The sequence below is a fragment of the Erinaceus europaeus genome, chromosome 14 (assembly GCF_950295315.1).
Source record: "Erinaceus europaeus chromosome 14, mEriEur2.1, whole genome shotgun sequence".
Classification (NCBI taxonomy): domain Eukaryota; kingdom Metazoa; phylum Chordata; class Mammalia; order Eulipotyphla; family Erinaceidae; genus Erinaceus; species Erinaceus europaeus.
Window position 1 is genome coordinate 31,102,025 of NC_080175.1, and position 26,155 is coordinate 31,128,179.

Consider the following 26,155-nt stretch of genomic DNA (forward strand, 5'->3'; position numbering starts at 1 on the left):
AGACTTGCCTGTAACATTTACTAGCAAAGTATTTAAGTTCTCTGATATTCAATTTGTCCATATGTAGACATGAATACTAGTAGACTCTACCTAAAATCTAAAACATAGCTAGCATGTAGTATATATTCTATGTAGTTATTCAGTAAATACATATATTAACAGATGTCTCCTAGTTCTCTGTCTAGATCATTACTAAGTGAAAATTATTATATGATATATAAGTATATATAAGTATTTATTGAATTAATAGTTATAATACTGCATGAGAATTACATATGATAAATAGCATTTGGTAGCAGTTTCATACTATCATCATCATCCTTTTTTTTTTTTTGTATTTTTGAAGTGACCTCTCTACTAATACTCATATTTTTTCCCTGTTCCTCTAATAACCACCAGAGTTTTCAGAGTCTAAGTGTCAGTTTGGTTATTATTATCTTTTGAATATTTTTCTTTTTTTAGTTTTTTATATTCCATATGTGAATGAAAATATTCAGTATTTGCCTCTTACTTCCTTATTCTGCTTAGCACTCAGCCTCCAATTCTATATATTTTGTTCTGAAAGACAAGTATTATCTTTTTTTAAATTTTATTTTTTTATTTTTAGTGAGAAAGATACAAGGAGAAAGCTCTACACATGAAGACCAGAGCACTTCTCAGTTCTGGCTTATCATGGTGCTAGGGATTGAAGAAACCAGTTACCAGAGCCTATGGGATGCAGCAAAAGCAGTCCTGAGAAGGAAGTTCCTAGCAGTACAGGTCCACATTAGTAAACAGGAGAAATCACTAGTAAACCTTCTAAAAACCCTCCTCAACCAACTAGAAGTTGAGCAATGACAAAGACCCAACAGTCAGCAGTAGTAAGGAAATAGTTAAAATCAGAGCAGAAGTCAATGAAATAGAAAACAAAAAGACCATTAGGGAGATTAATGAAACCAAGAGCTGGCTTTTTGAAATTATGAATAAATAAAATAGGTAAACCACTAGCTACACTCACTAAGAGAAAAAGAGAGAATGCTATTGTAAAATCACTCAGAAATGAAAGAGGAGATATGACAACAGATGAGGTAGATATTCAAAGGAGTATGCAAGAATATTACAAACATCTGTATAGAACCAAATTTGACAACTTAGAAGAAATTGACAGATTCTTAGAATCATACCAACTGCCAACCCTGACACAAGAGAAAGTAGATAAACTTAATAGGCCAATCACTAGTAAAGAAATTGAAACAGTAACCAAAAGCCTACTCAAGAACCAAAATCTGGGCCTGATGGCTATACTAATGAATTATACAAAACATTAACACCCATCCTCCTCAAACTCTTCCAGAAAATAGAAGAGGAACACTTCCAAACACATTCTATGAGGCTAACATCACCCTGGTTCCCAAAGCAGGAAAGGACCCCACCAAAAAAGAAAACTATAGACCAATATCCCTGATGAACATTGATGCAAAGATCCTCAACAAAATCTTGGCTAATTGAATCCAACAACATATTAAGAGAATAATCCACCAAGATCAAATGGGATTTATCCCTGGGAAATAGGGATGGTTCAACATATGCAAGTCAATCAATGTAATCCACTAAATCAGCTCTAATAGAACCCTTTTGGCTCATTTTGTGTTAGATTTTATGAGCACACTTGCTTTCTTTAAATATACTGTTTGAGTATCCACTATCTGTGGAGTTGCCACAGAACTCCTCCACCATCTGTGGAGCTCGCCCCAGTGTCCTGATACTTACTTGTGATGCCAGGGTTTGAATCTGGGACCTCCTGCATTATAATGCGGTGCTCTACCAGAAGAGTTATTTCCCAGCCTCTACTTATATCTTTTTTTCATGATAACATTTCCCAGAGTGCAAACTAGTTAAAGTATTTCTGAGCCACAATCCTTTGGTCAGTCAGTGACTCCTTTATGGATATAGGAACTGGTTTAAGGAAGCCAGAGAAATTTATTGTTCTGTAGATCTTTCCTTTCTTTCTTCCTATCATCTTTCTATCATTTATCTATCTCCCTCCCCTACCCCCTGGCTTTGTTTGTAACAGGGTTCATTTTTATTCCTAGCTTTACCTGCTCAAAAGTATAGCTCAACTGGTAGAATGTAGGACTTGTGAGCCTGTTGGCACAGCTTCCATTCTCCACTTAATTCTCTCCCCAGCCCAACACATACCCACACTGCATGTGCTTAGAGTGTTGCTCTGGCTTCTCTCTTTCTTCTTCTCTCCCTCTGATATAAATTAAGTAAATAAATATTAAAACTAAGGCAAAGGAATTCTGAACACAAGGTAGGATAGAATGTTGTCTAATTGCAAAGATGAGGAACAAGGTCGTCTCAGAAAACTCTTAAGACACGTGTGAAGAAGAATGTGCTTGGCAGGCGCCCCAGTGGGGACTTCTCTGCAGGAGGGGCAGTTTATAAAGCTTTTGAGATGTTTGCTGGTCAAGGTGTCAGAATAGCTTTTATAGGTCAGCAAGTTTCTAATGATTATCTAAGATCCTCCCTCTTTTAGCGAGGAAGGTTCCAGTTTTATGGAATTACCTGCCCAGTCAGAGGGCTGGGCGTTAGAATTTGGAGCAGCCTCCCCCTCCTTTCTGAAAGCGGCAGGCTGCAAAATGGGTCCGGAAATTCCTGAGCATTGGGAAGCCAGCACTAATGCAATTACCTGAAATAAAAGAAGGGGTCAGATAATAAGGGGCAAAGGTTTTTCCTTTTAAAGTAAAGGGCCAGGTAAACAAAACCAGCTGCCTCTGGAGCCAACAAAGTCTCCTCATTAAGTGTTTTAAGAAGCTAATGGGCATAAGTGGCTAATTGTAGTTCTATCCAGAAGACTACAGCTAGGGAACTAGAGGAAAAGGAGGTGGGACATAGAATCATATGGAATTAAATAAAATCTGGATGACAGAGATAGAAGACAAACCTTGGACCTGGTGGAGGATCCCTAAGTGACCAGAATGGCACTGAAACAAAAGATGATTTGACCCAGAGTCTAACATTTCTGTCAATATTCCTGTGAGAAGGACTTGAGACTCTCAGCTGGGGCTGTTTTAAGTTAATATGCTAGCAGAACAGGATCTGGAGTATGTTTTAAAATAACTAGTTATGGGGAAAAAGTATATGTATTTGTGATGAAATTCTGAAAGGGCATACAGCAAAATATTAACATAGGATTTTCCATGTCTTAAACATATCAGGGATTTTTCATTTTCATATTTTTATTTTCTAATTTGCTTGTCTATCCTGAGCGTTTATTTCTTTATTGCCATTTTAGAGGCCAGTGAGAAAGGAGTGATGGTTATGGGTACTGAGCCAGACAGGGTATTTGTCCATACACAGGGACTTCAGTCTCATTATATGTGTAATATTTTCCAGAAAGGTTATTTCTGCACTGCCTCTCTTGGCTTCCATTTTCAGTTGAACAGCTCAGTCACTGTGGTGTGATCCTGAGAGATGCTGAAGTTTCAGGAGACTGTGATTTGCCTGAAAGTATGCTAATTGTTGCCTTCCTTTCTCTTTTCTTTCCCTTCAGCCTTTCTTTCCATCTGATTTATCTGGTCTTCTTTCAGCTCTGTAGCCATTAAAATTAACTCTTGCACAGAGTGACTGATAACCAAAAAATCTTTTTTTATCTTCTTAGTGAGAGTTGCCCTCAGGACACTGGATAATCAGAATCTAATACTACTTCATTTAGTCATCTTGGTTAGGCATTAACATCTTCAGTATTCTTTATTCTTACTAAATGGTGACCACATTCTAGTCTTCTTTCTTCATGGCTAAATCCAAATGATATGCCAGGCCCTGCCTCACAAGCAGCTGGTATCAGACAACCAAAAGTCTAATAGGCAGGAATTTCTTTAATATCTATTTATTAAAATTATTTCAATGAGAGAGAAAGATATACAGAGAGAGACTAGAGAACTGCTCAGTTCTGGCTTATGATGGTACTGGAGATTGAACCTTGGAGCCTCAGGCATGGAAGTCTTTTGCATAACTATTATGCTGTCTTTCCCATTTAAAAATCCCTTGGCAGGAATTTTTTTTTTTTAATCCTTTTTTTTTTTTTATTTTAAATTTTTAATTTAAGAAAGGATTAGTGAACAAAAGCATAAGGTAGGAGGGGTACAACTCCACACAATTCCCACCACCCAATCCCCATAACCCACCCTCTCCCATGATAGCCTTCCCATTCTCTAGCCCTCTGGGAGCATGGACCCAGGGTCGTTGAGGGTTGCAGAAGGTAGAGGGTCTGGCTTCTGTAATTGCTTCCCCGCTGAACATGGGCGTTGACTGGTCGGTCCATACTCCCAGTCTGCCTCTCTCTTTCCCTAGTAAGGTGTGTCTCTGGGGAAGCTGAGCTCCAGGACACATTGGTGGGGTCTTCAATCCAGGGAAGCCTAGCCAGCATCCTGGTGGCATCTGGAACCTGGTGATTGAAAAGAGAGTTAACATACAAAGCCAAACAATTTGTTGAGCAATCATGGATCCCAAGATTGGAATAGTGGAGAGGAAGTGTTAGGGAGGTACTCACTGCAAACTCTAGTGTAATCCTGCTTTCAGGTATATATTTTGCAGTAGTTTATGGATACGTGTGCACATACGCTCTCTCTCACAGAAACTGGTGTATGTCTAGGTTATGGGACTTTGTTAGAAAGTGAACTACCTGAGATGAAATTAGAGTGTACTATAAAAGGAAAGGTCTCACCCGAGTAATGAAGCTGAAGGGTTGTCATTCCACACGTGAAGTCTCTGGATACACACTGAGGTGAAGCATGTTGAGATGGCAATCGTTGCTTTGGTTAGGTTGTGATCGGCGGATGCAATATTATTTGGTATGGATTGGGAGAAGCATACGGGAAAGTGAGCCCTATCCAAGGGTGCCAGGACTGGGGGAAGTAGGGGCTCTATAGTGAAGATGTGAGGTTCCTGCTGTCTTAGGGTTCAAAAAGACAATAGTTAATATTATCATCACATTATTTTTTAATTGGGTTAACTTTGAAAAGTCCCTTTGTTATGGTTTGCTGTACAATACCCAGTATCTTGTATATAGCTGTGCTATTGGAAGCTTCTAATCTACTTGGTCTAGGCTTTTGAGAGAGTCCGCATATCAAACACGTAGCCTATCTATTAAAAAGATTCAGTTTGTCTTTTGAGAACCTTTGAGACATACAATTGATTTCCCCCTCTCATATTAATTAACTACTGATTTATATGTCTACATTTTGCTAGGAGTGTACATAAACACCATTCCCATCACCAAAGGACCGTGACCCATCCCTCCCACCCATTCCCACCCCCCACTGGCCCAGGAAGCTACATGTCTACCCCTCACCACTGGGTTTTTACTTTGGTGCCCTACTTACAATTTGATCAGGTCCTGCTTTTAGTTTCCCTTTCAGATCTTCTTAGTCAGCTTCTGTTGATGAGTGGGATCATCCCATACTCATCTTTAACTTTCTGACTTAGTCCACTTAACATAATTCCTTCTAGCTCTGTCCAAGCTGGGTCAGAGAAGGTGAGTTCATTGTTCTTGATAGCTGCATAGTATTCCATTGTGTATATATACCACAGCTTTCTCAGCCATTCATCTGTTGTTGGGCACCTGGGTTGCTTCCAGGTTTTAGCTATTATGAATTGTGCTGCTATGAACATAGGAGTACACACCTCTTTTTGGTTGGGTGTTATGGAGTCCTTGGGGTATAACCCCAGGAGAGGAATTATTGGGTCATATGGAAGGTCCATGTCTAGCCTTCTGAGAGTTTTCCAGACTGCTCTCCACAGAGGCTGTACCAATTTACATTCCCACCAGCAATGTAAAAGAGTTCCTCTGTCCCCACATCCTCTCCAGCATTTGTTGCTGCTGTCCTTTTTGATGTATGCCATTCTTACAGGAGTGAGGTGGTATCTTAGTGTTGTCTTAATTTGCATTTCTCTGACAATCAGTGACCTAGAGCAGTTTTTCATATGTTTGTTAGCCTTTTGGATCTCCTCTGTGGTGAATGTTTTGTTCATTTCCTCTGCCCATTTTTGGATGGGGTCATTTGCTTTTTTGCGGCTGAGTTTGCTGAGCTCTTTATATATTTTGGTGATTAGTTTCTTGTCTGATGTCTGGCATGTGAAGATCTTCTCCCATTCTGTGAGGGGTCTCTCTGTTTGTTTAATAGTTTCTTTGGATGTGCAGAAGCTTTTCAATTTGATGTAGTCCCATTGGTTTGTTTCTGCTTTGGTCTTCCGTGCAATTGGGTTTGATTCATCAAAGATATCCTTGAGGTGTAGATGGGAAAGTGTTTTACCAATGTTTTCCTCTAAGTATTTGATTGTTTCTGGTCTGACATCTAGGTCTTTGATCCATTTGGAGTTGATTTTTGTTTCTGGTGAGATAAAGTGGTTCAATTTCATTCTTCTGCATGTTTCAACCCAGTTTTCCCAGCACCATTTATTGAAGAGAGCCTCCTTCTTCCATTTAATCTTTGGGCCCCCTTATCAAAGATTAGATGCCCATAGGTGTTGGGATTTACTTCTGGGCTTTCAATTCTGTTCCACTGGTCTGTGTGCCTATTTTTGTTCCAGTACCATGCTGTTTTGATGATGATGGCTTTATAATATAGTTTAAGGTCTGGGAGTGTGATGCCTCCATTTCTGTTTCTTTTCCTTAGGATGGTTTTGGCAATTCTAGGTGTTTTCAGGTTCCAGATAAATGATTGTAGTGTTTGTTCTATTCTCTTAAAGAAGCTTGGTGGAACTTTGATGGGTATTGCATTAAATTTGTATATGGCTCTGGGGAGAATGTTCATTTTGATGATATTTATTCTTCCAATCCATGAGCATGGGATATCTTTCCATTTCTTGGTATCAGTTTCTATCTCCTTGAGTAGCGACTCATAGTTTTCAGTATACAAGTCTTTCACTTCTTTGGTCAACTTTATTCCTAGGTATTTGATTGATTTTGCTGAAACAGTAAATGGGAGTGATTTCTGGATGTCTTCTTCTTCAGATTTAGTGTTTGCATAAAGAAATGCCACTGATTTTTGTACATTGATTTTGTAGCCTGATACCTTGCTATATTGCCTAACAACTTCCAGTAATTTTCTACTGGATTCTTTAGGTCTTTCTATGTATACTATCATATCATCTGCAAATAGTGAGAGCTTGACTTCTTCCCTTCCAATCTGTATCCCTTTGATTTCTTTCTCTTGCCTGATTGCTATGGCAAGAACTTCCAATACTATGTTGAAGAGTAACGGTGACAGTGGGCAGCCCTGTCTAGTCCCTGATCTGAGGGGGAATGCTTTCAGCTTCTCTCCATTGAGTATGATATTGGCTGTAGGTTTGCTATATATAGACTCCACTATCTTGAGGAATTTCCCATCTATTCCCATTTTTTGTAGAGTTTTGAGCATGAATGGGTGTTGGATTTTGTCAAAGGCTTTCTCTGCATCTATTGAGATAATCATGTGGTTTTTGGCTTTGCTTTTATTGATGTGATGAATGACATTGATTGATTTACGGATGTTGAACCAGCCTTGCATTCCTGGGATGAATCCCACTTGGTCATGATGAACAATCTTTTTGATGTGTTGCTGTATCCGGTTGGCCAAGATCTTGTTTAATATTTTGGCATCTATGTTCATCAGAGATATTGGTCTGTAGTTTTCCTTTTTTGTTCTGTCCCTATCAGCTTTTGGTATCAGGGTGATGTTGGCTTCATAAAAGGTGGAAGGGAGTATTCCTGTTTCTTCAATCTTATGGAATAGCTTAAGAAGTATGGGTATTAACTGTTTCCTGAAAGTTTTGTAGAATTCGTTTGTGAAGCCATCTGGTCCAGGACTTTTGTTGTTGGGGAGATTCTTAATAACGGTTTCAATTTCTTTGTCTGTGATTGGTGCATTTAGATTTTGTAGTTCTTCTTGGTTCAGTTTTGGAAGTGCATAGGTTTCTAGGAATTGTTCCATTTCTTCCAGATTCTCTAGCTTGGTGGCATATAGTTCTTTATAGAAGTTTCGCAGAATTCTCTGGATTTCTGTGGTGTCAGTTGTGATATCTCCTGTATCGTTTACAATTCTATTAATTTGAGTCTTCTCTCTTTTTTGTTTGGTGAGTCTGGCTAGGGGTTTGTCAATTTTGTTTAATCGTTCAAAGAACCAACATTTGGCTTCATTGATCTTTTGTATGGTTCTTTTATTTTCGATGTTGTTTATTTCTGCTCTAACTTTCGTGATTTCTGTCCTTCTCGTTGCTTTAGGGTTCCTTTGTTCCTCTTCCTCTAAGTCCTTGAGGTGTGTAGTAAGGTCGTTCATTTGGGCTTCTTCTTGGTGTTTAATATGTGATTGTATAGCTATAAGTTTCCCTCTCAGTACTGCTTTAGCTGTGTCCCAAATATTTTGATAGGTTGTGTCTTCATTTTCATTAGTTTCCAGGAACATTTGAATTTCCTGTTTGAGTGAGTGTCTGACCCAGTGGTTCTTAAGGAGCATGTTGTTTAGTTTCCAAATTCTATGTCTTTTAATAATTTTCCGTTTGTTGTTAAAAGTTAGTTTTACTCCACTGTGGTCTGAGAAGATACTTGGGATGATTTCAATGCTCTTGAATTTATTGATGCTGTCTTTGTGGCCTAACATGTGGTCTATCCTTGAGTATGTGTTGTGTGGATTTGAAAAGAAGGTGTATTCCAGTTTTTTGGGGTGGAGGAGTCTGAAAATGTCCAAGAGGTCTAGTCTGTCAATCTCTTCATTCAATTCTCTTGTATCTTTTTTGGTTCTCTGCTTTGTTGATCTGTCTAAGTGTGAGAGTGGGGTATTGAAGTCTCCCACTATTATTGTATTACTATTGATGTATTTTTGAAATTCTTTCAATAGGTGTTTAATGTATTTAGATGGTCCCTCGTTGGGTGCATAGATGTTAATAATTGTTAAGTCTTCTTGGCTGATTGATCCTCTAATCATTATGTAATGTCCTTGCCTATCTTTTATTACTTTATTCAATTTAAAATCTATCGTGTCTGAGATGAGAATGGCTGTTCCTGCCCTTTTTTGTGGACCGTTAGCCTGTATGATAGTTTTCCATCCTTTCACTTTAAGTCTGTGTTTATCTTGTTGTGACAGATGTGATTCTTGCAAGCAGCATATGGTTGGGTTATGTTTTCTGATCCATCCCCCCACCCTGTGCCTTTTGATGGGTGAGTTTAAGCCATTGACATTTATTGATATTATGGATTTAATGTATTGTAGTGCCATTGTTCTAAAAAACAATTTGTTTACTCTGATATATTACAAGTATTATAGTGATGTTCTTGTTTATAAGAGGTCTTTTAGTACCTCTTTCAGGGCCGGCTTGGTGATAGTTGCCTCCTTTAACTGTTGTTTGTCTAAGAAGGTTTTGATCCCTCCATCTAGCTTGAATGAAAGTCTAGCAGGATACATAATCCTTGGTTGAAACCCTTTTTCATTCAGGGCTCGATAGATATCTTGCCACTCCCTTCTGGCTTTTAGAGTTTGAGTTGAAAAATCTGCAGAAAGTCTTATGGGTTTTCCCCTGTATGTGACTTTTTGTTTCTCTCTTGCAGCCTTTAGGATCCTTTCTTTATCCTTACTTCTTCTCATTGTGACTATGATGTGTCTTGGTGTTTTCAGGTCTGGGTTGATTCTGTTTGGTACTCTCTGGGCCTCTTGCACCTTGATATCCTTTCTGTTATTCAGGTCTGGGAAATTTTCTTGTATTATTTCCTCTAGGATGTTTGCTTCCCCTTCCTCTCTTTCTTCCTCTGGCAGGCCAATTATACGAATGTTACTTCTTTTGAGATCATCCCATATGTCTCTGTTGTTGTTTTCAGTGTCTCTCAATCTCTTTTTAAGCTCTTTCACCTCTTTCTTAGTTTTCTCTAACTCATCCTCTGTCTGACTAATTCTGTTTTCTGCTTCTGTTAGTCTGCTTTCCCTTGCCTCAGCTTCTTTCTTCATTACAGCTATTTCAGCTTTCAGTTCTCTAATTGTCTCAAGATAATCAGTATTTTCCTTGGGGGTCTCAACTGTTGTTTCCCTAATACTGCCATTTCTTTCCTCCAATGTTGTTTTCATTTCTGTGATTAATAAGTTTATTATTGCCTGCATACTTTTCTTATCTATGGTTACTTCTGACTGATTTGTGGTTTCTTCTGGGCTCTTGTCTTCATTCATTGGGGTAGCAGTTTTATTTGTTTTTAATCTACCCATTTTTTTTTTAATTTATGTGTTTCTCTCTTTTTTTTTTTTTAATGCTCTGTTGTTCCTCAGTTGTTGTGTTTTGAGCACAAGTAACACTGTACTAAATACCTTTATGACAATTGCACTCACCAACCTCCGGAATAACAGTAGCAACTGAAGTAAGTATTGAAGGAGTTTAATCGTTACCAGTTAGCCAAACAATTTCTCCAGTCCGTGAAAAAATAGTAACCAAATCCCAGTGAAGAAAGAGAAAAGGAAGAGAGGATAGCAAGAATAGACAGTTATGCAAATCTACTATCCAGTGTATATTCTAAGGGTAACAAGAGTGTAAAGGGAACTAGAGCAGAGATACACACGTAGAGAGTCCACTCTGGGTCAGATTTCTTCCCCAAAGTAATTCACAAATTCAGAAAGGCAAAGAAGAAAGAAGTGTATGACAAGATTAAAAAAAAAAAAAAAAAAAAAAGAGAGAGAGATAGAGAGAGATAAGAGAGAGAAAAGGGAGAAGATAAGAAGAAGAGTTGTAATTAAAGAGCAGTGCGAGGAACTTCCCAAATGTGTATCAGTGAATTAAAAAAAAAAAAGAAAAAGAAAAAAAAAAAAAAAAAAAAAAAAAAACCCTGTTTGGTGGTATGGGGTATCCTGCTAGTAGCTGGTCCCAGGCACTGCTTATGGGGGGTGGGGGGGGCGGCGGGAAGGATGTATGCTTGAAAATTAAAAGGAAGAAAAAAGAATTTTTTCCCCCTACTCTAATTCTTAACCCAAATTAAGTTATAGACACATCCTTGGTATGACCGTTATGGCCCCTTATTGGCTGGCCTGCTAAAGGCAGAAAATCCTATTGTTTACACGAGATGTGTCCGGAGCTCAAAGGCTGGCCGCTTCTCTGGGCGCCATCTTCCGGGAAACCCCGCCCTCCAGACTTTTTTAAAGGATTTCTCAAAACTGAAAACTAGCTCCAAGTCCTTTGATCCAATGAGAGCTATACTCAAGAAGTCTTTGGATCCACCCTCAGGGTCGCGGTGGACCCTCGCGACTCCCAAGAGGCAGCCCCTGAGCTAAAGTGCTCTCTCCGGGTCCTCTGCCCGCCAGGCTCTGCAACCGGCGGAGGAGCCGCCTTCCCGGGCGGGCGGAGGACAATGCCCGGCGCACTCGCCTTGCCTGGCGCCGCCTGGGAATTCTGGAGCCCCGCTAGTCCGTGTCACCTTTGCTCTAATTGTTAACCCAAATTAAACTGTAATCACTTCTTTGGTGCCCCCCCCCTTATTGACTGGCCTGCTAAAGGCAGAAAATCCTACCGTTGCCGAAGATGCTATCAGAGCACTCGCTGTCAGCGATTTCTCAGGCCGCCGCCATCTTACCTCCTTCATCAGGAATTTTTTAAAAATAACCACAGAGTACTGAGGTTGCATTCTTTCTGAGAATCTTCACATCTACAAAGAGTAAATGTAGCAAATAAATTTTCCAAGGGTATCCAAAACAAAGACCTAAATACTTAACAGATCTATGACTAAATTACCTATTCATTTTAAAAGTGATACTAAGTTCTAAGAAGCTAAGAATCATATTCCAAAGTAGAATATTAATGTGGCTTAAAAGTTGTAGATGTAAGTTGCAAAAATCTTCGTGTCAAATAGGGATTCTTTTGACATCTAAGTATGAATTTGACTGAGACTGAGGCTATTAAAAAAGATAATGTGATAGCTGGGTCAGGTAGGAACTTGGAGCTAAGCTACAGATAGAGCCCGTGTGCAGAGTAGTATTTGAGAAGTATTTTATGGAGTGTCTGAAAGCATTGACATTTCCTGCATTTTCCTGGAGATCTCATCTACAGCCAGGGCTTCTTCCATTACTTATAAGTGAAGAAGACATCCAGGTTAGTATTTCTTGTTTTCATTTTTCTCTGCACTTCCTTCTTGTATTTCTAACTACATGTGGTGTATTTCCTCTGTGATATTCTTCGTGGTGTTGATATCTCAAATACAATTATTGATCTCCCTTGACAGACTAAACAAGTCCGAGTTAAAGTTGCCTTTGGCACCAAAGGATGTGCTTTAAGACATTCTGTCACATATGGATCAACCTGCCAACGCCCATGTTCAGCGGGGAAGTAGTTACAGCAGCCAGACCTTCCGCCTTCTGCACCCACAATAATCCTGGGAACATAGTCCCAGAGGGACAAAGAATAGGGAAGCTATCAAGGGAGAGGATTGGTTAGAGTTCTGGTGGTGGGAATTGTGTGAAATTGTACCCTTCCTGTCCTATAGTCTTATCAATATTTCAATTTTATAAATAAACTTTAAAAAAAAACATTCTCTCATAGGCTCATGTACACTATTCACCCCCTCCTCTCTCTTACACACCAACGAGCTTTATTTTCCCTTTACAGCCTCTCACTTTTACACCTCTGCTAGATCCAGATTCTGTCTTGTCTGTGCTATTGAGATAAGTGGATCTTGCCACACTAGTTTCCTGCTGGGAGCTCTGTTCCAGTCTAGTTTGTAGCTCATATGATAACCAGTGAACAACTGAGAATGATTGAATCCAGCTTGGTAGGTTAGAAGAGGCCCAGAATAGGCTCTAAAATGTCAGTCATAGGGATTTTTTGTTTGTTTGTTTTTTAGAATTCCTTTCCTACATGTCATATGAAGGAGGAATTGGATATTTCAGGATCCAAGCAAGCAGTTTTTGAATGAAAGCTCTGAAGAGGAGAAATTTTCAGGATCCTGTCAAAAGAGCCTTTCTTTAATTCTAGGTATAGCACAGTAGAATAGTAAAATTAGTAGTATAAGTACTAATGCAACTAATAATACTCCTAGTACTTACCTGCTGGGAATCCAGTCTATATTTGCTATTCTTTTTTTTTTTTAATTTAAGAAAGGATTAATTAACAAAACCATAAGGTAGGAGGGGTACAACTCCACACAATTCCCACCACCCAATCTCCATAACCCACCCCCTCCCCTGATAGCTTTCCCATTCTCTATCCCTCTCGGAGCATGGAACCAGGGTCATTGAGGGTTGCAGAAGGTAGAAGGTCTGGCTTCTGTAATTGCTTCCCCGCTGAACATGGGCGTTGACTGGTCGGTCCATACTCCCAGTCTGCCTCTCTCTTTCCCTAGTCGGGTGTGTCTCTGGGGAAGTGGAGCTCCAGGACACATTGTTGGGGTCTTCAGTCCAGGAAAGGCTGGCTGGCATCCTGATGGCATCTGGAACCTGGTGGCTGAAAAGAGAGTTAGTATACGAAGCCAAACAAATTGTTGAGCAATATATTTGCTATTTTATACTCCCTTCATTCTAAATACTACAAAGATAAATATACTTTTCTCCAGGTCAGTGCTCCCCTTCTCAACTCATCCCGAATGCTCAGTCTAAATTGCTACTGCTTTAGGCTCTTAAATACCTTGGTGAGTAGGTATAAATTTTATTTTTTTTAATTTTTTATTTAAGAAAGGATTAATTAACAAAAACATAAGGTAGGAGGGATACAACTCCACACAATTCCCACCACCCAATCCCCATAACCCACCCCCTCCCATGATAGCTTTCCCATTCTCTAGCCCTCTGGGGGCATGGACCCAGGGTCGTTGAGGGTTGCAGAAGGTAGAAGGTCTGGCTTCTGTAATTGCTTCCCCGCTGAACATGGGCGTTGACTGGTCAGTCCATACTCCCAGTCTGCCTCTCTCTTTCCCTAGTAAGGTGTGTCTCTGGGGAAGCTAGCTCCAGGACATTGGTGGGATCTTCAATCCAGGGAAGCCTAGCCAGCATCCTGGTGGCATCTGGAACCTGGTGATTGAAAAGAGAGTTAACATATGAAGCCAAACAATTTGTTGAGCAGTCATGGTTCCCAAACTTGGAATAGTGGAGAGGAAGTGTTAGGGAGGTACTCACTGCAAACTCTACTGTACTTCTGCTTTCAGGTATATATTTTGCAGTAGTTTATGGATACGTGTGCACATAAGCTCTCTCTCACAGAAACTGGTGTATATCTAGGTTTTGGGACTTTGTTAGAAAGTGAACTACCTGAGAAGAAATTAGAGTGTACTATAAAAGGAAAGGTCTCACCCGAGTAATGAAGCTGAAGGGATGTCATTCCACACGTGAAGTCTCTGGATACAGTCTGAGGTGAAGCATGTTGAGGTGGCAATCATTGCTTTGGTTAGGTTGTGATCGGCGGATGCAATATTATTTGGTTTGGATTGGGAGAGGCATACAGGAAAGTGGGCCCTATCCAAGGGTTCCAGGACTGGGGGAAGTAGGGGCTCTATAGTGAAGATGTGAGGTTCCTGCTGTCTTAGGGTTCAAAAAGACAATCGATAGTTAATATTATCATCACATTATTTGTTAATTGGGTTAACTTTGAAAAGTCCCTTTGTTATGGTTTGCTGTACAGTATCCAGTATCTTGTATATAGCTGTGCTATTGGATGCTTCTAATCTACTTGGTCTAGGCTTTTGAGAGAGTCCACATATCAAATACGTAGCCTATATATTAAAAAGATTCAGTTTGTCTTTTGAGAAACTTTGAGACATACAATTGATTTCCCCCTCTCATATTAATTAACTACTGATTTATACGTTTACATTTTGCTAGGAGTGTACATAAACACCATTCCCACCACCAAGGGACTGTGACCCATCCCTCCCGCCCACTCCCACCCCCCACTGGCCCAGGAAGCTGCATGTCTACCTCTCACCACTGGGTTTTTACTTTGGTGCCCTACTTACAATTTGATCAGGTCCTGCTTTTAGTTTCCCTTTCAGATCTTCTTAGTCAGCTTCTGTTGATGAGTGGGATCATCCCATACTCATCTTTATCTTTCTGACTTAGTTCACTTAACATAATTCCTTCTAGCTCTGTCCAAGATGGGTCAGAGAAGGTGGGTTCATTGTTCTTGATAGCTGCATAGTATTCCATTGTGTATATATACCACAGCTTTCTCAGCCACTCATCTGTTGTTGGGCACCTGGGTTGCTTCCAGGTTTTAGCTATTATGAATTGTGCTGCTATGAACATAGGAGTACACACCTCTTTTTGGTTGGGTGTTATGGAGTCCTAGGGGTATAACCGCAGGAGAGGAATTATTGGGTCATATGGAAGGTCCATGTCTAGCCTTCTGAGAGTTTTCCAGACTGGTCTCCACAGAGGCTGTACCAATTTACATTCCCACCAGCAATGTAAAAGGGTTCCTCTGTCCCCACATCCTCTCCAGCATTTGTTGCTGCTGTCCTTTTTGATGTATGCCATTCTTACAGGAGTGAGGTGGTATCTTAGTGTTGTCTTAATTTGCATTTCTCTGACAATCAGTGACCTAGAGCAGTTTTTCATATGTTTGTTAGCCTTTTGGATCTCCTCTGTGGTGAATGTTTTGTTCATTTCCTCTGCCCATTTTTGGATGGGGTCATTTGCTTTTTTGGTGCTAAGTTTGCTGAGCTCTTTATATATTTTGGTGATTAGTTTCTTGTCTGATGTCTGGCATGTGAAGATCTTCTCCCATTCTGTGAGGGGTCTCTCTGTTTGTTTAATAGTTTCTTTGGCTGTGCAGAAGCTTTTCAATTTGATGTAGTCCCATTGGTTTGTTTCTGCTTTAGTCTTCCTTGCAATTGGGTTTGATTCATCAAAGATGTCCTTGAGGTGTAGGTGGGAAAGTGTTTTACCAATGTTTTCCTCTAAGTATTTGATTGTTTCTGGTCTGACATCTAGGTCTTTGATCCATTTGGAGTTGATTTTTGTTTCTGGTGAGATAAAGTGGTTCAATTTCATTCTTCTGCATGTTTCAACCCAGTTTTCCCAGCACCATTTATTGAAGAGAGCCTCCTTTTACCATTTAATCCTTTGGGCCCCCTTATCAAAGATTAGATGCCCATAGGTGTTGGGATTTACTTCTGGGATTTCAATTCTGTTCCACTGGTCTGTGTGCCTATTTTTGTTCCAGTACCATGCTGTTTTGAAGAAGATGGCTTTATAATATAGTTTAAGGTCTGGGAGTGTGATGCCTCCATTTCTGTTTCTTTTGCTTAAGATGGTTTTGGCAATTCTAGGTGTTTTCAGGTTCCAGATAAATGATTGTATTGTTTGTTCTATTCTCTTAAAGAAGCTTGGTGGAACTTTTATGGGTATTGCATTAAATTTGTATATGGCTCTGGGGAGAATATTCATTTTGATGATATTTATTCTTCCAATCCATGAGCATGGGATATCTTTCCATTTCTTGGTATCAGTTTCTATCTCCTTGAGTAGCGATTCATAGTTTTCAGTATACAAGTCTTTCACTTCTTTGGTCAACTTTATTCCTAGGTATTTGATTGATTTTGCTGAAACAGTAAATGGGAGTGATTTCTGGATGTCTTCTTCCTCAGATTTAGTGTTTGCATAAAGAAATGACACTGATTTTTGTACATTGATTTTGTAGCCTGATACCTTGCTATATTGCCTAATAACTTCCAGTAATTTTCTACTGGATTCTTTAGGTCTGTCTATGTATACTATCATATCATCTGCAAATAGTGAGAGCTTGACTTCTTCCCTTCCAATCTGTATCCCTTTAATTTCTTTCTCTTGCCTGATTGCTATGGCAAGAACTTCCAATACTATGTTGAAGAGTAACGGTGACAGTGGATAGCCCTGTCTAGTCCCTGATCTGAGGAGGAATGCTTTCAGCTTCTGTCCATTGAGTATGATGTTGGCTGTAGGTTTGCTATATATAGACTCCACTATCTTGAGGAATTTTCCATCTATTCCCATTTTTTGTAGAGTTTTGAGCATGAATGGGTGTTGGATTTTGTCAAAGGCTTTCTCTGCATCTATTGAGATAATCATGTGGTTTTTGGCTTTGCTTTTATTGATGTGGTGAATGACATTGATTGATTTACGGATGTTGAACCAGCCTTGCATTCCTGGGATGAATCCCACTTGGTCATGATGAACAATCTTTTTGATGTGTTGCTGTATCCGGTTGGCCAAGATCTTGTTTAATATTTTGGCATCTGTGTTCATCAGAGATATTGGTCTGTAGTTTTCCTTTTTTGTTCTGTCCCTATCAGCTTTTGGTATCAGGGTGATGTTGGCTTCATAATAGGTGGAAGGGAGTATTCCTGTTTCTTCAATCTTATAGAATAGCTTAAGAAGTATGGGTATTAACTGTTTCCTGAAAGTTTTGTAGAATTCGTTTGTGAAGCCATCTGGTCCAGGACTTTTGTTGTTGGGGAGATAAATTTTATTATTAAATGATACCTTTTGTATTATATGTTTTCCCTTACTTGATTGGGATATAGTATTTTCATTTACTGTGTATAGGTTTGAGTTTGTTTGTTTCCATCAGGGCTTTGTTAGGGTTTGATACCTGTATGATCTGCAACTCCCAGTGGACTCTTTCTCCCTTTTCTTTTTTCAAGATAAAGAATAGGAGATAGAGAGGGTGAGAAGCAGAGAGAGAATGAGATACCACAGCACTGCTGTACCACTTATGAAGCTTCTCCTTTGCATGGTGCAGGGTACCTGATGCTCCTATGTGGTTCCCAGGGATTTGAAGCCAGATCCTTGTGCATGGCGAAGTGTGTCCTCTACCAGGCGACCTACCTTCTAGTTCATGGGTTCTTTACTAAAAACACATTTTAATGAAATGAAAATCCAGGATCATAAAGATAGAGTATCTAGGATTCAACCTAGATTTTATTTTTATTTTCTTTAGCTCCAAGTTCTGTATACTTGGGAGATAGGACAAGAATTGAAAGAGAAGAATATGAAGGGAGCCTCAAGCTTGGGCTATGGATTGTATGAGACAGGGAGGAGCTTCACAGGGAGTTCTTTCATTGAAAAATTACATCTGGCCTATTTTATTGCAGCCACTGAACTATGTGTTTTGCCAGAAAAAAATGCATAGATGTTTATGATTTAAATTATTACTAGGAACTAAGAAAATATAGTATCTTGAGTTGAAACATAAAAAAGCACTAACTACAGTTTATTTTTACCACATGCTAAGTCATCATATAACCTCCTAATAGATATTCATGCCATTGGTGTGTATTAGAATTACATCTATGAATTGTTTTTACTTTTAGCACCACCCTGTTTTAGTATGCCAAGTTTCCATTTATTATGCCATCTACTACTGACTTTCAATAAAATGCAAAGTAAAGCTATTGCTAATAGTGAGAGGTTATGAGGTAATGGATGTAGATGTACCCAGAATGATGTGCTACACATAATAAATATTTGGTGATCTGAGTTTGGTATCTGATACCAAGAAATGAGGTCAAATGCCACTTCAAAGGTTAACTTTATTCCTTCATATAAGTAACCCTAAATTTCAATCAAAAACGTGTGCCCTTTTGACACAATTCTACTTTTAGTATTCTATGCTCATTTGTAATTTATTTATTTTTCATATTCTTCCAGGGAATTAATGCATGTTCTCACAAGTGTACAATGATGCCGAGTCATCTCTCTGGCCCAAGATTTCTCCCTTCCTTCCTCCCTTCCTTCTTTCCTTCCCTTTCTTTCTTGGACTGGGAAGTTAACTTTAGCAGTGTAAGTCATCTTTTCTGTATGTGAGGTCCTGGGTTCATTCCCAATACCACATTAAAAAATGGCATATAGGGAGGTGTGTGTGTGTGTGTGTGTGTGTGTGTGTGTGTGTGTAGAGGGAGAGAGAAAGAGAAAGAGAGAAAGAGAGAGAAACAGATGGAGAGATACCAGTGTACTCTTCCACCACCCCCTTGGTAGCATCTCTGGTGCTTTCATCTGGTACTGGAGATGAGTTGCAAAGCCTCACATATGGAAAGGTGTGTGCTTTACATGCTGAGTCACTGCCTGGCCCCTCATACATAATTCAGTCAGTTATCCCCCACCCCCATTATTTATGACCTATATATTTGTGAAGTGAGCACACACACACACACAGAAAAAAAATTCTAAAGGAACTAAATTGTTCAGTGTCAACTCTATGCCAAATATTTTATGTTATATTTTATGTTTGCTATCTGCTTGATATTTAGTATATGAGAAGTAGGTATGTTACCTCTCTTTTTTGAATAGGACAATTTAAGCCTAGAGAGAATGAATAAAAGTAGTAAGTACCCAGATATCTCTTACTCTAAAGCTTATACTCTTTTTTGCATGCTGATGCTTTTCTTGTGGTTTCCAGGGATTCAATGCTTTGGGCTGATATTTTTAGATAGAAAGAGAAAGTCTGAAACAGACAAGAGAGAGAGAGGAAAGAACCAAAGTTTCCTTCAGTGTAGTAAGTGCCAGGCTTGAACCTGGAATGCATACATGGTAATGAAAGTATGGTACCATATGAACTATTTTGTTAGAGTCCTGAGCATTGATTTCCCTGAAATTGTTCTGCAGTGGCTAGAGATACCAAGGTGAAGGTTCTATGGGTGGAATTCACCTCAATAAGAACAATGCTACCTTACAGTTAAAAACATAATCATTGGGAGTCGGGCAGTGGGTTAAGCACACATGGTGCAAAGTGCAAGGACTGGCCTAAGGATCCCTGTTTGAGTCCCTGGCTCCCCACCTGCAGGGGAGTAGCTTCACAGGCAGTGAAGCAGGTCTGCAGGTGTCTGTCTTTCTCTCTCCCCCTCTGTCTTCCCCTCCTCTCTCCACTTCTCTCTTTCCTATCCAACAACAACGACATCAATAACACAACAGTAATAACTACAACAATAAAACAACAAGGGCAACAAAAGGGAATAAATAAATAAATAATACATGTTTTTTTAAAAACCACAATCATCATTGTTTGATAGCACATATTTGTATAGGAATTTAATATTATTTTTCAGGAGATAGCTCACCCTATAGAGCATGTATGCCTCACTATGCACAAAGTCTCAGGTTCAAGTACTGGCACCACATGAGAGTACCAAGTTACTTGGAGAAAGTCCATAGATAATGAAGTGGCACTGCGGTGTCTATCCTCTTGTTTTCTGTCTCTTCTATTTCAAATAATTTTAAAAATTTCATCTCAAGAGTGGTGGAATTACACAAGGCCTCAATACCAAACAATGTAGACATTAAAATTAAAAAGAATTTTTACATAGCTTCTGAATACTATATACTCTGAGGCACATCCTTGTCTTCACATGTGTAGTAGTCATTGAAAAGAAATTATGTTTTCTTCCACTTGACAGCTCAAGAAAATTTAAAATGATTCCAGTTAAAATCATTTGCATTTTAAAGTGACTATTTTCACACATTAAAAAAAATACTATTTTGTGTGCATGAGAAGAATGTCTTGGATATATGTAGGCATTTTTTGACAAGCACTGTTTCCTACTTGGAATTGCCAACCAATCATCACTATTCTTTTTATTAAAATCAAAAGAATCATAATATTGCTTTAGTCAAGGTGAAACCACTATCAATATTTCAGAGACATTCAAAAAATCATAAACTAGAGCCTGGTGGTGGTGCACTTGGTTGAGCACACAGGTTATACTATACAAGGGTCCAGTTTCAAGCCCCCAGTCCTCAACTGTAGGGGAAAAGCTTCACAAGTGGTGAAGCAGCACTGCAGCTGTCTCTCTGGCTGTCTTCCTCTCTTACCTTCCCCTTCCTTCTCAATTTCTAACTGTCTCTATTCAATAAATACATATAGATAATGAAAAATAATAAATAATAAACAAAAAAGCACAAAGTCACCCAGGTGTCATAAACAATAATTGAAATTAAATTGATTTAATTTGAATCTTCACAAAAATGGGACAAGAAAACTTGAAATAATTAAAGTCATGGAACTCTGGGTACGTTTCAGTTTAGTTTTCAGAGTGAGGATTTATAAAGGCGTAGCCACAAATATGAATGCCCTGTTTTGTTCAAGTTGTTTACATCATTGAATCAGTGCAAATTGATGTCTCACTTAAGCTACTTAATAAAGCCCGGAAACCACCACACCCATGCATGCAGAACTTGTCACTGTTTTAGGAAAGGACTCTTGGATTTTAATGTGACTTATTTGTTTATTTGTTCATTTGTTCACTCAACCATCCATTAGTTTATTATGACAGTTGTAGGAAATGTTGACTACAAGGTATTCTGTCCAGGGAATTGAGATGAAGTCTTTTAACACACTCACTGCATTAAATCTTACTTTGGTGTTGGCTTTCTTGAGAAAATCTATCAAAACACTGGAGTAGCCATTCAAACCCCTCACTTACCTTTATTATCTTAAGGTGGGGCTAGAGTGGGTGTTAAATTACTATCAGTGGGTTGGAGGATCAATTTTTCCCAACACCCTATGAATTACTGTCAATTCCTATAGAACAAACAATGCAATTTCATGTGACAAAGATTAAAGTAAAAGATACACTACTGACTCAAAAATAGAGGTGAAAATGATAAAAGGCATGCCATTTGCAAAGTAATAAGGACCAACAGTTTTTAGCTTATGAGAGTTTCAAGTGAGACCTCCCTAGACTACGCAGGCACCTGAGACCTGACTAGAGAGGTGTAATTGTCCTCTCCTACTTGACCTTTCATCTGATTCTTTTTCTATTTTTATTCCAGTTGCTACATTGATGGCCGGGTGGTCAAGGTGATGGACTTCCTGAAAACTCGCCTGTTAGACACACTCTCTGACCAGATTAGGAAAATTCAGAAAGTGAGTAAAAGTCTTCTGGGAAGAAGAGAGAGTTTGGGGGTAAAGTAAGGAAAAGGTCCCAGGGTTCCAACTGCACTCAGCACCACAGGGACCAGTGTGGACAGTGCAATCCAGATGGTATATTTCAGAGCTATTCTCACAATTGATGACTGTTGTTTTTTATTTTCCAAATTGAGAAATGTATTAATGTGATATAGCAAGGTTTAAAAGTTCTATATTATAATAACAAATGTGTTGTAATAGTTTGTTTCTAATTTGTGAGTATTTTTTATTTTTTCTTTGAGGGGATTAATGTTTTACAGTTGACAGTAAAATACAGTAGTTGGTACATGTGTAACATTTCTCAGTTTTCCACATCACACACTAACCTCCCACCTAGGCCCTTCTCCACCATCATGTTCCAGGTTATGAACACTCCACCCAACCCTAGCACCATTTACTTTGGTGCAATACACCAAATCCAGTCCAAGTTCAGCTTTGTGTTTCTCTTTCTGTTATTTTTTCAACTTCTGTCTATGACTGAGATCATCCAATATTCTGGATTATCTCACTTAACGTGATTCCTTCTCAAGCTCCATCTAAAATGAGGTGAAGAAGATAGATTCATAATTTCTAATAGCTGAGTAGTATTCCATTGTGTATATATACCACAATTTTCTGAGCCACCCATCTGTTGTTGGACACCTAGGTTGCTTCCAGGTTTTGGCTATTGCAAATTGTGTTGCTGTGAACATAGGTATACACAGGTCTTTTTGGATGGGTGTATTTGATTCCTTAGGATATATCCCAGAGAGGAATTGCTAGATAATACGGTAGGTCCATTTCTAGCCTTCTGAGAGTTCTCCAGACTGCTTTCTACAGGAGTTGGAACAATTTATATTCCCATCTGCAGTGCAGGAGGGTTCCTATGCCCAGATAATTTGTGAGTATCTTAAAGGATAGGTTTACTTTGTTATTTTTCTTTTCAAAGGGATTTCTACTAGGTTAGTTTAAGGAGAGGATGACTAGCTTCACTTAGTGATATTCTGGTCTGGGACACTAGTGATTCTGAACCATAATTACACTATCCCTAGTAACTTAGATTTATCCGAGTAACGTATTTTATTTGATTATTTGTAGAGAAAGATACATTATATGAGCATGAATATGTAGGTCGTATTGGTAAGACTTTTTTAGTCAACAGTTCTCAGACATAAGTATAATAAAAATCACCAGACCTGGGGAGTCGGGCGGTAGCACAGCGGGTTAAGTGCACATGGTGCAAAGTGTAAGGACCAGCATAAGGATCCCGGTTCGAGCCTCTGGCTCCCCACCTGCAGGGGAGTCGCTTCACAGGCGGTGAAGCAGGTCTGCAGGTGTCTATCTTTCTCTCCCTCCTCTCTGTCTCTGTCTCCCCTCCTCTCTCCATTTCTCTCTGTCCTATGCAACAACAACAACAACATCAATAACAATAATAACTACAACAATAAAAACAAGGGCAAAAAAAGGGAATAAATAAATATTTTTTAAAAAAAATCACCAGAGCTGGGGGCTGGGCGGTAGCACAGCAGGTTAAGCATATGTGGCACAAAAATCACCAGAGTTACATGTAAAGTCCATAATTATTCGGTGTTTTGATGCAATATGTCTCAATTGTATTCCAAACATTTTTATTTTTAATTGCAGTTAAAAAGAAATAATTATTACCTGATTCAATAGAAGGTCCTATTAAACTATTACTTTCCTCAACCCATTACTCTAATCTGATATTGGATATTACTTTCTAAAAGCAGGGAGGACATTTTTTCATTTTCACTTAAATTGGATTGTCATGGGCACACAGCCCTGCAGTTAGGTTTGGATACATAGCTGGGGTGAGTTGAGTCAGGAGGCCAGGATTCTCCTAAGGAGCCTGAGAAACAGTATTTAAATGCAGGCTTTTCTAGGGTTCTCTTTAACTCTTTATATATTACTTATTTTAATTTTTATTTATAAAATGGAAATATTAGGGATCAAGTGGTGAAACACCTGCTTAAGCTCATGCCTTACAGTGCGCAAGGACCCGGGTTCAAACCTCTGGTCCCCAAATGCAGGGGGAAATCTTCACAAGAGGTAAAGCAGGGCTGCAGATGTCTCTCTGTCTCTCAATCTCCTCTTCTCCTCTCTATTTCTCTCTATCCAGTAATAAAAAATCAATTCTGTGAGGAGTCTCTGTTTGGGTGATGGTTTCTTTTGCTGTACAGAACTATATTCTTTTTTTTTAAGTTTTTATTTATTTATTTATTTGTTTTCCTTTTTGTTGCCCTTGTTGTTTAACATTGTTGTGGTTATTAATGTCGTTGTTGTTGGATAGGACAGAGAGAAATGGAGAGAGGAGGGGAAGACAGAGAGGAGGAGAGAAAGACAGACACCTGCAGACCTGCTTCACCGCTTGTGAAGCGACTCCCCTGCAGGTGGGGAGCCAGAGGCTCGAACTGGGATCCTTACGTAGGTCCTGGCGATTTGCGCCACGTGCGCTTAACCCGCTGAGCCACCGCCCGACTCCCCCGCAGAACTATATTCTTAAAACAAAGAATCTGTGCTCCTCCTTGTTTCCAATTGTTGTAGCTAACTTTTTTCAAGCATATAGGAGCAGAAGTATCTTTGTAGTTATATATCGAAAATAATATCTTCTACAGTTTCACATTCCATATATCATTTAGTAACCATTTTTGTCATTTACCCACTTAGTTTTCTTTTTCCTGTTCTCAAAAATTTTTTGTCAAATATTTACTTCAGTGGGTATCTATTGGAAGTTTTACTCAATCATAGATTCCCTGAGCTTTGATTCATGGAATATACTTTCCACTGGATGGAGTAGCCGGAATCCAGTTGTTAGAGTCTCCAGAATAAGTGTCTCACAGCACAGTCCAGATGCAGTAGGTACTTTTTGCTCTGAGGAGATGGGGACTAGGAGATACAAGAGAGGTCACTAAGTTTTGTTAGTTAGAGGTTGCTTTGGCTATTCGTGAAGTTTCTGATAGATGGGACAGATGTTTGGAGAAATGGAGTCTGAAATATGAACTGGGAAGAATGGTCAAATTTCTTTCTTGCAAACTGCCTAAACTAATTCAGTGGTAGGCCAAGTAATATTTTAATATGTGTATATTTGGAACTCTCATATGAAATCATCATGACCCTCCTTCAGCATACAGAGGTGGGGGAAGGTCACATTTCCCACCAAAATACATGTATTTGGGAGGGACTAGGTAATTCTGTGAGGAGTCTATTTGAATAAAAGATAAGATGTGGGATTTAAAGTCTGAAGACTTGGGTTGGATCTCAGGCTTAGTTAGCTGTGTGGTCTTAAACTATCAGCATAAATTTTCTGATTGTGGTTCTTCATCTGTACAAGAAAGTAACAAAGAATAGTATCCTAGGTCAGAGAGATATGGAGGGTATGCCTTTATGCCTGACCTCTCCTGAGAAGTGCTATAACATTGGTGAAGCTTCAGTACTGTCACTGGCTCCCCCACCCCCTTTCTTCTCCTATCTAACTTAATGAAAAAGTAGCCTGAAGCAGTGAAATTACACTCTAGCAAGGGCTTGGTTTTTCAAAATCAGAAAAAAATCCTCTTTCATTATCCTCTTTTATTAATTACTATAGTGAGATAGTTCTCACTGCTATTATTATTGGTTTAAATTATTATAGTTACCTTTCATAATAATGTGTGTAATTGGAGAAGCTTCATGTTGCCTTTAACCTCAAGTTGTTTTTTCCCCCTCATTCTCTTTGAACCCTGGAGAATATGGTAGGTGATATTTTTGGCACCTGGAAGACAGTGACTCAATTGCTGGAAACAGCTGTGCTTTCTAAATTAGAACTGCCAATTTTAGGATAGTTCTAAGTTTTCAGAGCAGTGGGTGCATTCTGGTTATATGAAAATCTGCATTATGTGTTTGAAAGTCAGAGAAAAATTTGAACAATCCTCTTCTTTGGATGATCAATACATACTTTGCCTCCATTAGAATAAGGATAATCTTCTGTATTTTAGGAGATGAGTCAAGGGAAAGAGTTGGGAATCTCAAACAGGTAGAGTTAGTTGGGAAAGAGAGAAATGTTTAGGATACAGTGCAGATGGTATGGTGTGGATAGCTGGGCTGACTCCAAAACAATGACATAAGAACCAAGAAGAATGAACCACTTTGGCTTTAGTCACTCGGACTGAACGGTTAGCATCTTCATCTCCTAGAGGAATCAGAGGAGGAAATCACACTTTTTGATATTATTTTCAACAATCCAAGAAGTACAGGAAGGAGCTGGTGAAATTCCAGTCATAAGAGAACTATTTCCAAAAGTTCAGTCCATATGATTGCACTTTGA

General features: G+C 39.0%; 1 protein-coding gene across 2 annotated transcripts in view; it reads left to right on the plus strand.

Annotated features, from left to right (window-relative positions):
- The window catches only part of HPSE2 (heparanase 2 (inactive)), a 707,067-nt gene that overhangs the window by 474,528 nt on the left and 206,384 nt on the right, over positions 1-26,155 (plus strand). For both annotated transcript variants that reach the window (XM_060171512.1, XM_060171513.1), the window contains one exon: positions 21,720-21,813. In XM_060171512.1, coding sequence (XP_060027495.1) covers positions 21,720-21,813 — 94 coding nt within the window. The remainder of the gene's footprint in view (positions 1-21,719; positions 21,814-26,155) is intronic.